The 13,372-nt window shown below is 49.9% G+C and overlaps 1 protein-coding gene across 1 annotated transcript; it reads left to right on the top strand.

The window, feature by feature from the left end:
- Positions 1-5,840: 5,840 nt before the first annotated feature.
- ITPRIPL2 (ITPRIP like 2) lies at positions 5,841-12,399 on the top strand. Its single transcript, XM_060031826.1, has one exon. The coding sequence runs from the start codon at positions 6,182-6,184 to the stop codon at positions 7,778-7,780; it is 1,599 nt and encodes a 532-aa protein (XP_059887809.1). The 5' UTR covers positions 5,841-6,181; the 3' UTR covers positions 7,781-12,399.
- Positions 12,400-13,372: the final 973 nt, after the last annotated feature.

The following is a 13,372-nucleotide window of genomic DNA, read 5'->3' as shown; positions in this document are numbered from 1 at the left end:
GCAGGGAAGAGACACATTCATATGATCTCAGAGCCCAGTGGGGATTATTATCAGGTTCCACAGGAACTGAGGCAGCTGCTCATCAAACAGGAGGGGGCCTGGAATTTTCTCTGGGCACCGGCAGCTGTAGTGCCCCAATATCAACTCTGACACTCACCATTCTCAGGTGAGCTGCTTACTCTCCTGGCTTCTTCCTACCCTCCCCTGACCTCCAATGGTTTCTGTTTCCTCAAGGCCTCCGCCTATTCCATCCTTCTGCTTATATATGGCTTCAGCTTAATTCTGAACCCTGCTTCCTCACGGCTTCTGTGTCCCATTCAGACTTTCCAAGACAGAAGATAGGTTTGAGTCACTTGGTCACCGTCAAGTACTGGATGGCACTGTTGGCAAAGCTGGGTGTCAGGCCCCCTCGTTACTGGCCGCCCTGATCCAGTCACTTGATAGGAAGTGTTCAGGCACATCTGCATCAACTTGGCCTTGCCTTGGCATTCACCAAAGTGACTGATGGGCACATCTCTCTGAAGAGAGGATAGACCCGTGTGGGTGTTCTGAGTTTGGCTGTGCAGTAGCCAAACACAGTAGAACACACAGGAAAGTTTAAAAAAACGGCAACAGATCATTTATCACAGATACTTTCAGAACCACCGGGAAAACTGCAGGAAAGGGCTCTGAGCCCAACTTCCAGAAAAGATTCCTAAGCCACACAGCAGAACTGGGTCACCAAGGGAGCTGCTGCCTCTGGCCCCACTGCTGCCTGTGGAAGGCTTGTTGGAAGAAGGCTGGAATGGCTGGCCAGTGAATGCCACAGTGTCCATTCACAAACACCAGACTTCGTAACAACACTGACATCCTGTTCACCCAGCTGTCACATGCTCCTCGAGCATTTGCACATTTTGTTTCCATTACCTGGAATGGCCTCCCTGAATTTCTGCTGGTCAAAATCTCCTCCCTTCCCTCCTCCCTTCCTTCCTCCCTTCCTTCCTTCCTGCCTTCCTTCCTTCCTGCCAAAATCTCCTCCCTTCCCTCCTCCCTTCCCTCCTCCCTTCCTTCCTTCCTGCCTTCCTTCCTTCCTTCCTTCCTTCCTTCCTTCCTCCCATACAGCTCTATAAAGTAGCGGGCATGATGTTGGCTGATGGGGATACCAAGATGAATATGTCCCTGCCCCCAAGAATCTCATCACTTGGTTAGGGAGCTAGAGACAAACATAAATTAACCTGCCTTCCCAGAATGCGCTCTTTCTGTCCTATACGGGCACACCCCAGAGAGACCGCAGGTTCAGTTCCAGAACACTGCAATAAAGTGAATATCGCAATAAAGTGAGTCACACGAATATTTTTTTTTATCTCCCAGTGCATATAGACATTATGTTTACATGATACTGTAGTCTATTAAGTATGCAACGTCATTATGTCTAAAAAAACAATGTACATACCTTAATTTAAAAATATTTTATTGCTAAGAAATGCTAATCATCATCTGAGCCTTCAGTGAGTCAAAGAAGTAACATCAAAGATCACGGATCAGGGCTTCCCTGGTGGCGCAGTGGTTGAGAGTCTGCCTGCTGTTGCAAGGGACACGGGTTCGTGCCCCGGTCCGGGAAGATCCCACATGCCGCGGAGCGGCTGGGCCCGTGAGCCATGGCCGCTGAGCCTGTGCTCCGCAGCGGGACAGGCCACAACAGTGAGAGGCCCACGTACCGCGCCAAAAAAAAAAAAAGATCACAGATCACCATAACAAATATAATAATAATAATAAAGGTTTAGGGACTTCCCTGGTGGCACAGTTGTTAAGAATCCGCCTGCCAACACAGGGGAACATGGGTTCAAGCCCTAGTCTGGGAAGATCTCAAATGATGCAGAGAAACTAAGCCCATGTGCCACAACTACTAAGCCTGTGCCCTAGAGCCCATGAGCCACAATTACTGAAGCCCATGCTCCTAGAGCCCGTGCTCCACAACAAGAGAAGCCACCACAATGAAGCCCGTGCACGGCAACGAAGAGTGGCCCCTGCTCACCACCACTAGCGAAAGCCCGCGCACAGCAATGAAGACCCAACACAGCCAGAAATAAATAAATAAACTTTAAAAAACGTGAAATATTGTGATAATTACCAAAATGTGACAGAGGCACGAAGTGAGCAAATGCTGTTGGAAAAAATGGTGCCGACAGACTTGCTCACAGGGTGACCGCAAACCTTGCTTGTTATAAATGCAACATCCATGAAGCACAGCAAAGCGAAGTGCTGTAAAACGAGATGCGCCTGTAAAACCCTTTACAGTGTGAAAGGGAGTGAGGCAGAGGGGTTCAGAGTCCAGCCCCGGAGCCAGCCTTGCCAGCTGTGTGACTCTGAGTAAGTTTCTTGCTCTCTCTCTGCCTCACTTTGCCCGTATGTAGAATGGCATTGATGGCAGCACCTCCCTCACTGGCCTGGTTCTGAGCATTTCAGGAGCCACCACAGGGGAAGAGCTGCGTCCAGGAGGCACACGGTATTTCTCAAAGGGCTCCCGGGACTCACGCCTCAAGCATCTTTGCACAGACATTTCCACAAGCATTTTCACTGCGTAACTAATTGGTCATGAGGCAATTTTGCTGTAAAAGATAAAATAACTGGATGACAGTTTGGTTTGACAGTTTGCTTTCAATTGGTTGACTGTTTGGTTTTATTTCTCCACTGACATAGAACTCTCATTTTAATATTCCATCAATCTCAGCCCTCATGATGGTTTGTACAGTGATGAGTAGACGTGGTGGTCTTAAAATAGAGGAGGATAACAACTACATACGTGAACTTGATAGAAAATATGGTGATAAAAGTTACTGGAAGTGCGAAGTAAGACAGTATGCCAGAGCACATACTGAACCAGAAAACGATAACATATCAGTTTGCAGATCCTTCAGTGATTTGAAGGCACAGAGTTGAACCTACACCTTTCATAGAACTTTGGAACGTCTATCAGTAGACATGTGACAACCTGCCAAAAACAAACAGTTTTCCCAACTCGATACAAAGCTCAGGTGCAAATATGCATCCTGGTATTTGGAAGCTGATGCCCCTCTTAAGGATGGAAGAAATTTTAGAGAAAAAGTGCAAAGCTGAATGGGGAGATGAGTCAAAAGCAAAATCTCTCTAAAATACTATAAACAAAAGACTTGAAAGGCAATTGTAGGTACAACTTACAGAACAAAATCAATTATCTGTGCAGTGTTGCCACAAATTGACACACATTTTAAATGTACTCGATATTTTTGCATTTTGCAATAAAGTCTTTTTAATTTTGTTATTCATTTCTCATGTTTCATTATGTCCTTTTTAATGCCCCTCTTTTGGTTTTCATTATTTTATCTTTTACAGCAACATTGCCTTAAGGCCAATTAGTTATGTGATGAAAATGTTTGCAGTGGAAATACCAGACATGCTATCAAACACACTGTCCCTTCCCATCCTTCAAAGCCTGATCAGATGTTCCCTCCCAGGAGCCTTCCGTGGGCCTCCCATGGGAAATGTCACCACCTCGTTCCCTTTTCCCCTCATCAATGTTGCCATTCTTCCTCCGCAGGACACACCTCCGGGATATCAGAAATGTTGGGAGGGGTGTGTATATATATTTGCTGAGCTGTTAAAAAAAACCCAGGAGTGGCCTTTGTCAACTATTAAACATTAAAGGAGATTTTTAATGAAATAATGATCAAAAGTCAATGAAACAGTGGCAGTTTTCTGACTCCATCCACCCTGTGTGGCGTTTTAGTCCATAAGTGTAGAGCCCCCTCTTTTCCGTCACATCCCCCTCTGCCTGGCACATGGTATGTTGGGTAATAAATTAATGAATAAATGAATTTGTTCTTGCTCTGAAACATACAGTAGATTTTTCCAAGAGCAAAGTTCTGAGGTCTGTACCTTGAACTCTCTGGAGGAAATGAGCTACGGAAACTGATTACAGGCAGAAAAGATAGTAACGGTAATACAGTACATCATTTACTGAGGGTGGCTCCCCAAAAATATTTGCCCACATCCTAACCCCTGAAACCTGTGAATATGAACTTAATTTGGGGAAAAAAAGGGCTTCAACATATGAATTTTGAGGGGACACATTTCAGTCCACACACCACCCTAGGCCAGGCTAATCAGTGCATTCTCTTACTTGGTCACTTTTAGAGTAGGACCCAACGTTATCCCTAGGCATGACATTTGCTACAACTCTCAGGCAACCGAAGCTCTCTTTTCTTCTTCATTGAGGAAAACATAAGGCTAGAGCAGCCAGGGGCCTATGGAGAGAGGCTCGCAGAGAGTGCAGCCCACTGAGAAGAAAGCAGAGCTAAGAAGTGGATTGAGCGTACCTAGATCCAGCCATACTGAAGCAGGAGCCCCATGGACGTCTCAGTTAATACGACAATAAAATGCTTTCTAAGCTGTGTTTCTGTCACCTGCAACCCAAAGAATCCTGACTAATAGACCGTGATCTCACAGCTAATAGTAGTGGGAATGCGGATCTGAAAGCATTTCTGCTCAGCTCTGAGAGGCTTTCCTGGGAGTCATCTTGGTGCTTAAGCCAGGAGCATCCTGAGTCCTGATTCCCAGATGGCATGTGGGTTCTGACATTTTTAATCTATTTACCCTTGCTCTCCGGGAGCAAGGAAGGTGCAAGAAGTGTAAATAAGTACAATTAATTGTTTAAATAAATTCGGATAATTAAATAAATGCCGATCATTTCAGGGAGCTCTCCCTGTTATGAAACAAAACAAAGCTTCCTGGACTGAGGTCCCAGGGTAGGTCCTGACAAAGGACACTTCTCAGCAGTTGAGGAAGGGACTCCCCAGTCCCCTTCCCTGAGTCCTGCCTCCCAGCTTCTCTGGAGACAGGTGTTCAAGGCACAGCTCTGCTAAAAGCTGTGTGACTTTGGGCAAGGGGTGAACCTGCCTGCACCTCAGTTTCCTCATCTGAAAAATGGGGAAAGTAATAGTGTCCCTTTCATAGGATGAACCGGGGAGCGAATGTGTAAGGTGATCAGCACAGTACGGGCACACAGTATGACCTTTGTAAAGGCTGTGATTATTACTTCAAGGCTGGATCCTCCTCATCCAGGTCTCAGACCCACAGAGAGCCTCAGGCTTCCACAGGGCAGCCCCTACCTTCACACTCCCTCACACAGTTTTGCTTCTTTCAGAGCATTTTCTGCTGTGGATCCCTTGTCTTTCGGTTTCCTTTTCTCAAAAGGCAGTAAGCTTTATGGAGGGCAGAAGCCTTGTCTATTTTGTCAACTGCTATTTCGCCAGCACCTGGTCTCCCGCCTGGCACATAGTAGGTACTCAGTAGATACTGGTTTGAATGAAGGACAGCGGCACACTGGCAAGGGCAGCTTCCGTTCCAGGGCCTGCCACGCCACCAACACCACGCCACCACGACTTGCTGGGGGGGGGGGGGGGGGGCGGGGGATGGACGGTTCCGTCGTGCGCTCTTTTTCCCTCCTTTCAACTTCCCAGTGTAACTTTGTGTGAGTACAACTGCAGAAGCTCCCTGGACAAGGCTACCGCCCCGCAATCAGAGCCTTCCTGGTTCTGCCTTCGGGGAGGGAGGATAGGGGTGGCCCGCGGGAGGCCAGTTGCCAGCGCGTCCTGAAGTCCCTCCCGCCGCCTCGCGTCGCTTTAAGGCGGAGGCCCGGGAGGGGGTCGACCCCGCCCGCCCGCTCGCCTCGCGGCTCCAGACTTCGGCATTTCCTCCCCGCTAGCTGGCGCGGCCTCGCCTCCCCTCGGAAGAGGAAACTCCCGTGGCAGAGTAACGGGAACAAGAGCGGAGGGGAGCAGCGGGGGACTCCGGGGACCCACGGCGCCGGGAGGGCGGCCCGAGGTAGGAGGCGAGCGCAGCGGGACCAGAAGCTGGCCGAAGGCGGCGCGCCGGGGAGCGGGGCGGGGAGGGCCGGCGGGCCGGACGCAGCGCGCAGTCGGCACGGGGCGCGGCTGGGAGCTGGAGCGTGCAGGGCGGGCCGCTGCTGGAAGGAGCGCTTGAGCTGGGAGAGGAGGCCGAGCTGGAGGGCTGCTTTCCCCGGCCCTGCGACGGGGTCGCCGCCGCGGAGGCGAAGGGAACCGGGACAGCGGGGCTGCCCGGGCGCTGCGCGCATGCTGGGCCTGGGACGCCGCCGGGGCTCGCGCCCTGGGCTGTTCGGCCGCCGCTGCCCCGGGCGCCCGGCATGTCGGTGCACTACACCCTGAATCTGCGCGTCTTCTGGCCCCTGGTGACTGGCCTGTGCACCGCCCTCGTGTGCCTCTACCATGTCCTGCGGGGAAGCGGGGACGCCCGGACCGAGCCCCCCGAAGGCGCGGACGGCGGCTTCCCGCTGCTCAAGGTGGCCGTCCTGCTGCTCCTCGGCTACATCCTCCTGCGCTGTCGCCACGCTGTCCGGCAGCGCTTCCTGCCGGGGTCTCCCCGCCTGGGGGGCCACTCCGCCTTATCTCCTAGACACTTAGGAGAGCCCAGCCTCGACATCTTGCTGGAGAGTTATTACGAGCACGAGGTGCGCCTGTCGCCGCACGTGCTGGGCCACAGCAAAGCACACGTGAGCCGGATCGTGGGCGAGCTGGTGCGGGCTGGCCGCGCCCGAGGGTCCCCAGGCCCCATCCCCGGGGGAGCGCTGGCCTTGGCCTTTCGCGGAGATTTCATCCAGGTAGGCAGTGCCTACGAGCAGCATAAAATCCGCCGGCCCGACGGCTTCGACGTGTTGGTGCCGCTGCGCCTCCCTCCCCTGGTGGCGCTGGAGCCGCGGAGCCTGGGCGCGGAGCCCGCGCTGGCCCCAGCCTTCCACGGCTGCTTCGTGTGCGCACTGAAGGCGCCGCCAGGGGCTTCCGGGGGCCACTGGCTCCGGGACTGCAAAGCCTTCGCCGACGGCTTCTGCGTGGATGTGCGCGGGCGGCGCCATCTCTCGGCTACGCTGGTACTGCGCTGGTTTCAGTCGCACCTGCAGCGCTCCCTGGCCACCGTGCGCTACAGCCTGGAGGGGCGTTGTCGGGTCAGCCTGACCCCAGGCGGCCTGGAGCAGCCCCCTACCCTACACGTCCTCCCCTGCCGCACCGATTACGGCTGCTGCCGCCTTTCCATGGCCGTGCGTCTCATCCCTGCCGTCCACTTGGGCGACAGCGTCTTCCTGGTGGCCCCACCACTGCCACCCTCACCCGTCGGGCCCCTGTCGGAGCTCCCGGGAGGCCTGCGCGCCGACGCACTGTGGGGTGTGAACACGGCGCGCCAGGAGCAGAAGCTGCTGAGCTGGCTGCAGGAAAGGGCCCCTCCAGGTGCCTGCTACCTCAAGTGCCTGCAGTTGCTTAAAGCTCTGCGAGACCTGGGCGCCCGCGGGCTGGACCCGACGGCCGCCACCCAGTGGGGACGCATCCTATCCTCATACGTGCTCAAGACAGTGCTGCTGGCGGCGCTGCTACGCCAGGGGGCTCCCGCACAAGGCTGGGACGAGGCGCACCTGGGCGAGCGCTTGGAAGAGCTAGTACAGTTCCTCAGGGATTGCCTGCTGCGACGCCGTACACTCTTCCACTGCCTCCTGGGCCCTGGAGGGGCGGCCGCCGAGGTGGGCCCACTGCCCAAGGTACTGCGTGAAGCCACCCCGGTTGACCTCCTGGCCACTTTCGACAGGCAGGCCCGGGAACTCGCAGCGGCACGGTTGCTGTCCACGTGGCGAAGGCTGCCCCAGCTTCTCCGGGCCTATGGGGGTCCCCGCTACCTTGCCAGGTGTCCCCCACCCCGGAATCAGCGCCCCCAGGGGTTCCCTGAAGATGAACCATAAACCCTGCCAGAGCCCCAGCCTGGCCTGGTGCTCCTGAAGCCCCACCCACCAGGTGGGGGTGGGGATGGCAGTGAAGCCAGTTTAAGGCAAGGAAGATGACCTGCAGAAGGTGTTGGAACGTTCAGAGGATGACATTTGGTGGCTTCGGCATCACCCCCTGGCTCCACAATCCAGATAGCTGTGGCATCTTTTTCACGCCCACCAGAGTGTCCTGGGCAAGCTACGGAAAGACGTTCAACGTTAGCAGCTAAGAGTTGGTCCAAATGTTGGTTTGTGTGGAATGATTCTGTAGAAGGATCCAGCTTTTAGGGAGGATCAGGAAAGGAAGGGATTGTGGGTTGTTTAGACAGATCTCTCTGGCCCCCAAATTTAAAGAAGCTAATGTTTTTTGACACAACTACTTGGTAGGTCCTGGGTTCCTGATTGTCTTTTTAAAAATCTGAATCTTGATCTACAACTGGAATTGTAGTTCTATTCTAGAGGCTTATGTTCTGAAGAACGTAGCTTCCACTGTTCAAATTGGTATTAATGTATTTGTTAAAGGCCCATCACAGGTGTTTGACAGGATTATGAAGAATTAAGTCACAGGTGTTGAAAGGCAGTCGGGAGTTGGTTAGTGAAACTTCCAGAGCAAATAGCACTTTATTTTGATCAGTTCTTTCATTTTGTGGTAATCGCTAGTGCCAAGTGTGGCATCTGAAAGGGAGGCCAGTTACATCGACTATTAAGAAAGGTGCAGTCTTGAGGAGCAGGCTTGCTCAACGTCCCTCTAGGCACGCGCTGGGATGTGCACCAGTCAGCGCTGATTCATTGAGCGTCTGCTGTGAGCCAGTCACAGTGCAGAGTGGCAACAGGATACGTGCTTCTGACAACACCGGTGAGGGCATGAAACATGTTGGGTCTCGAAAAAGATGTATTGATATTTCACTCTTTGCCTAGCAAGATGTCTCAGCAGGGCTTGCTGCTGGCTGGAGACAGAAACCTTTTTTGTTTGTTTTAAGTCTTTTTGGCAAACCCCTTTGCATGGAGATTTCTTTCCGAGTTTAATGAGATAATGAAGAGGCAATGCCTGCTTTCAGCCAATGCTCAGTGATCCTCCGTACTTGGGAAGTTTTGCTCTCATTGCCCAAGCGGCCTTTAATTGGCCCGAAGCCCACCTTTGAGGAGGGGTTGATTCAGCACAGGTCTTGCAATGCATTTCACTTAGGGTTCGGTATCTTGGGCTCTGTGCTTGAAGATCAGTTATTTCCCAATCAGCTGACAGAGGAGAAAGACAGCAGAGGAGGGCAAGTTAGGGGGAGATGGAGGGAGACATCCTTTGTCAGCTGTCTGTTCTTTCTTCTCTCTGGGCATAAATATCACCAGGCTGGGCGTGTTTTGCAACTAGCGCATTCTGAAATCCCTCACCGTCCTCCCAAATTTCTAACAGCTCTCAGTTGCATCAGTCGACATAAAACTCAGTTGAAGTTTAGAATGGTCCATCATCTGCTGAATAGAAAATGCAGCCAATCCCAGTGATATACTTTGGGATTTTTTTTTTTTTTAACAGAGACTCTTAAAGGTAAAACTTGGAAGACAGAAGTAGCCACATGAATTGGGCCATTGTTTAATTTCTGAGCTATTTTGAGGGAACTCTTTAAACTTTCTTTCTTTAGGGGACCTGCTTGGCCACTGTGGGGAAATCGTTGTGAATAAATGATTTATAGGGAATCCTTCTCATCAGAGCTACAGAGATTTCTTATGTCCTTTGCAACCTTGGGCTGTAAGAGAAACAGTTGCAAATGTTGTGCTGTGTCTTTGAGGTTGTTTGGGGACATGTCCCCTTGATACCACAAAGTCATTCCTAGCTTTTGAGGTCAGTGTTAGGTCATAAGGTACTGCATTTAGCACAGGAATCAGTCTACCAACTTCCTGCGAAGATATAAACTGCACAGTGTTTTTTAAAATTATTTTTAAAATAAATTCCAAGAGTAGGTAGATCTTTATATAAATCTATATATTTATAATGTTTCCATACTCAGCTACAATTTCCCCAGTAGTTGGAGTGGGGGAAAGCGAGGCTATTAGAGGGTTTATAAAGCTTTAAAAGCTGAATTTTCCAAATATTTCTAGCTGAGTGGATAGGTTCCTCTTTTATCTGAATAGCATTTTGAAGTTTGAATCTGGTAACAACATACAGTTCTTGTAGTTTCTTTGTGGGTTTTTTTTTTTCAGGTTAATTACCCAAAGCCTCATCCATCCTCAAGATTTTTAAATTTTATTTTTTTTAATGAATGGGGCATTGTGTTTGTGAATTTTTAAAATATTAATGTTTTATTTAAATGCCATGCTGAGCAATTGTTCTCTGTACATGGTAACCAAAAACGTAGAGATTTCGATCAATTTTGATCAATGTTTAGTAATCCAAAACATGTACTGTGTACAAAGAAAATAATACGGCATATTAGTCAGGTGTGATGGTTGCCCAAGGCACTTAAATTAAGCTCGATTCTGTATTTTATTAGGGCTCCATCATGTCCTTGATCTGAAATATATACATTTTTGGTGTATACTTGGTACTGGAGGTTCATGTATTGCAAATGTTCTCATACAAGAAAGCTCAGAATTGTTCGTGCTTTTAAGAAAAGATTAACTGTCCAGCCAGTGTCCGAAGAAAGTGTTTGGGGAGATGACTCAGCTATTTTGCCTTAAGACACCCTTCAGTAACTCCCACTGACCAGTCTTGGGAGTCATCCCGGAATGCTCGTGGGCTGAGAGGAGGAGACTGTGTTTTTGCAAAACGAAACAGAAGCTAAAAGGGAAAATGTGAGCAAACCAAGAGAAATCCGAAGATTTCAGGAAGGAGGACTTAAGATGGACGTGAAACGAAGAGCTGGGCAGAAGGGGAGATGGGGTGGAAATCACATGAGGGTGCGAGAGAGATCTGGGTTAGGAAACACATTTTCTAGATATGTGCTACTTCAAGCCAGGGGTCGCAAACTCAGCAGCCTGCAGAAGCAAGTTAGGGAGGTAAATAAGAGAAGGGTTGGGTGGTGATGGGGGGCTGTGCCGTCTTCAGGGGCCACGTGGCTCAGCTCCATGCGGGGAAAAGGGTAGGGTGGGGCTGGAAATAGAAAAAAAAAAAAAAGAAACTTTCTGATTTTTAAACAACATAATTAAAAAATATCCAAAACACAAGTGGGCCAAAAAACACGTTTGCTTGAGCCTGGGGGCCACCAGTTTGCGACCCCTGCCTTAGACGGTAACCCCTCAAGTATGTATAAGGTTATATTTATTGTTATGGATATGATGTTGTTATACATGGTGGGGGGCATGATATTTCAAGTCTGCTTTATCGCTCAGAGCTAAGCTTTATTGTAGAAACAAACCCCCCCAAATTAACACGGCCACAGATAACACTTAACTCTCAATTCCCGGAAGGATTCTCCACCCTGGACCCGTAGGAGTCAGGTGGGACATCAGACCACTAGGGGCCAGCTCTTGGCATTTCCTTCCTGGTGAGTTGGGGCCAAATTCCTTGGCACTGTCAGAGTCTGCAGGTGAGTAATCAGGAAGGATTGCAGAATAACTTGTTTTCTTCTTTATTTGTATTTTATTTTTATTTTTAAATTAATTATTATTTTTTTTAGTAGTTTCCTAGCCTTTGCAGTGATGGTTGGTGGCCGTGAACACCAGCAAAGTAGTGCTGGGTCTCCCAGCCAAGCTTCTTAGGCTTGTTACCAGCCCCAGTGCCAAGAGAACTGTTCTGATCATATGTTTCTATCCCTTTCTGACTCCGTGGCTCCCACCAAAACTGACATCCTAGCCTTCTGAAGGAATGAATCTAATAGCCTTCCAAAGTGTCTCCTTTAACCTCATGGAGTAAGTCACCTTTTCCGTAAAATGTGGCTTTTGACCGTGACGATGACTTATCGTATCCACGTGGAGGAAGGTTATTACCTCCCTCCCCAGTGGTGGGAAAAATGAACCTGGTGAACATTCCCAGTATCCCTTGGGAAGGAAAAAAGTTCAGTGTTATCATTGTGGCGTTTGTTAGTTTTTATAAAAAATTGCATGTCTGTTTCTTAGACACTACTGTTTATTTTTTCTGTACCTACATAGCACATGATTTGGTGGGGATGAAGCAAGTATAAGCTGGGAGAGGACGAAGATGTATGTGAACATCAGTACAGAGAGAACAGACTAAAACATGCAGCTAAATTATATGTAATCTGGTTTTTGAAGTATCAGATATTCAGGAATATTTTTAGCACCCTTTGCTTAAAAAAAAAGTGCCTTGATTCAGTCACTTGACTTTAAAACATTCCTCTTATTTTACTGTTATTTTTAGTGTGGATTTTGACCCCAAACTGTGTATTATGATGCAGTCTGTTGGCTGTGGTCATAGTGTATGTTTTGTTCCAATAACAGAGACCAAAGAGGTAATCAAGTATGGTTCAGCTGCTACAGTTGTGTGATTAAAAGGCCTTCTAATCACACCAGATTTCCACGGCCCAATAGTCGAGGCCGGCCATTTGTTTTCTATTTCAGGTTGGAGTAAATTTGCACTTTTAATCGTATGGGTCATTTGGGGACCTTGTTCTTTCATACTTTGCTTTATTAATAAAGGAACTTGTAGAAACCTGTGACCTGAACGTCAGATTTGGGGAGGGTTGTCGTCTTCCTGGAGAGCAGCCTGTGGCTACACTGGCTTGTGAGCCCTTACACAGGCCCACCTGCTTTCAGTGAGTGGGTGTATGGGACTTTTTCCCACACAGCAAAGCTGGGATCATTGTACAGAATTGGCACCGTACACAGGTGGGAAAGGATGCCAGTTCATGGCTCTGTAGGCACCCGGGGGCCTGCCTTCAAGTCTTTTTCTGATGGAGAACATTCTGGCCCTGCCCTTCCTCTGTCACCCACCTCCACCCCCTCCACCCTCGGGTCTCACACACCAGCCCAAACACAACTCAAGTCTTGGCCTGTGGCTAATTTATAGCTCAAGAATTCTGCCCAGAAATCTCTTAGGCCCCCAGGTCCTCTCCAAATGGTAAACATTTGCTAATACGAAAACCCACCAGGCTTCATGAGAGATGGAATCTTGGAGGCCACGTAGGACTCTTCAAAGCCTTGGAGCCAGGTGGAGGTTTGGGGAAACCTGCAGCCACTGGCTGGCTAAACTGCTGTGGAGAGCACTCTCCCAGGGGAAAGGTGTGGCGGGCTGTGTTTTGTTTAGTTTTCAACAATTAGTTCTTGAGTGGCTACTGTCCCCAGGCATTGAGGACACACAGAGGCAACCACAGATACGGCCTCTCATGAGCTCACAAACTGCTGTGAGAGGGCAGGCAGTTGAAGAAGTCATTTCTGTGCAGTGTGGTGGGTGCTAGGTGGGGGAGGGGTCTGGAAGCGCAGAAGAGGGGCACCTCATGCAGTCGGGGGTTTCAGGGAGGAGGGCTGCTCGGAAGAAGTGTCGCAGTTGAGATCCAGAGATAGATAGGAGTTTGCTGCGTGAAGGGAGCTGGGCTGGAGAGGAATGCATCAGACACAGAGGTGACAGGAGCAGTCAGGTTGGCTGGAAAGTGGGGGTGGGCGGGAGCGAGGAGGCTCCGGGGG

The sequence above is a fragment of the Delphinus delphis genome, chromosome 15, assembly GCF_949987515.2.
Source record: "Delphinus delphis chromosome 15, mDelDel1.2, whole genome shotgun sequence".
Lineage (NCBI taxonomy): Eukaryota > Metazoa > Chordata > Mammalia > Artiodactyla > Delphinidae > Delphinus > Delphinus delphis.
This window is presented reverse-complemented; position numbering and strand designations above follow the sequence as displayed.

Excerpts from the sequence above, each read along its gene's own strand:
- ITPRIPL2 (XM_060031826.1), top strand. The coding sequence starts at position 6,182 with ATGTCGGTGCACTACACCCTGAATCTGCGCGTCTTCTGGCCCCTGGTG.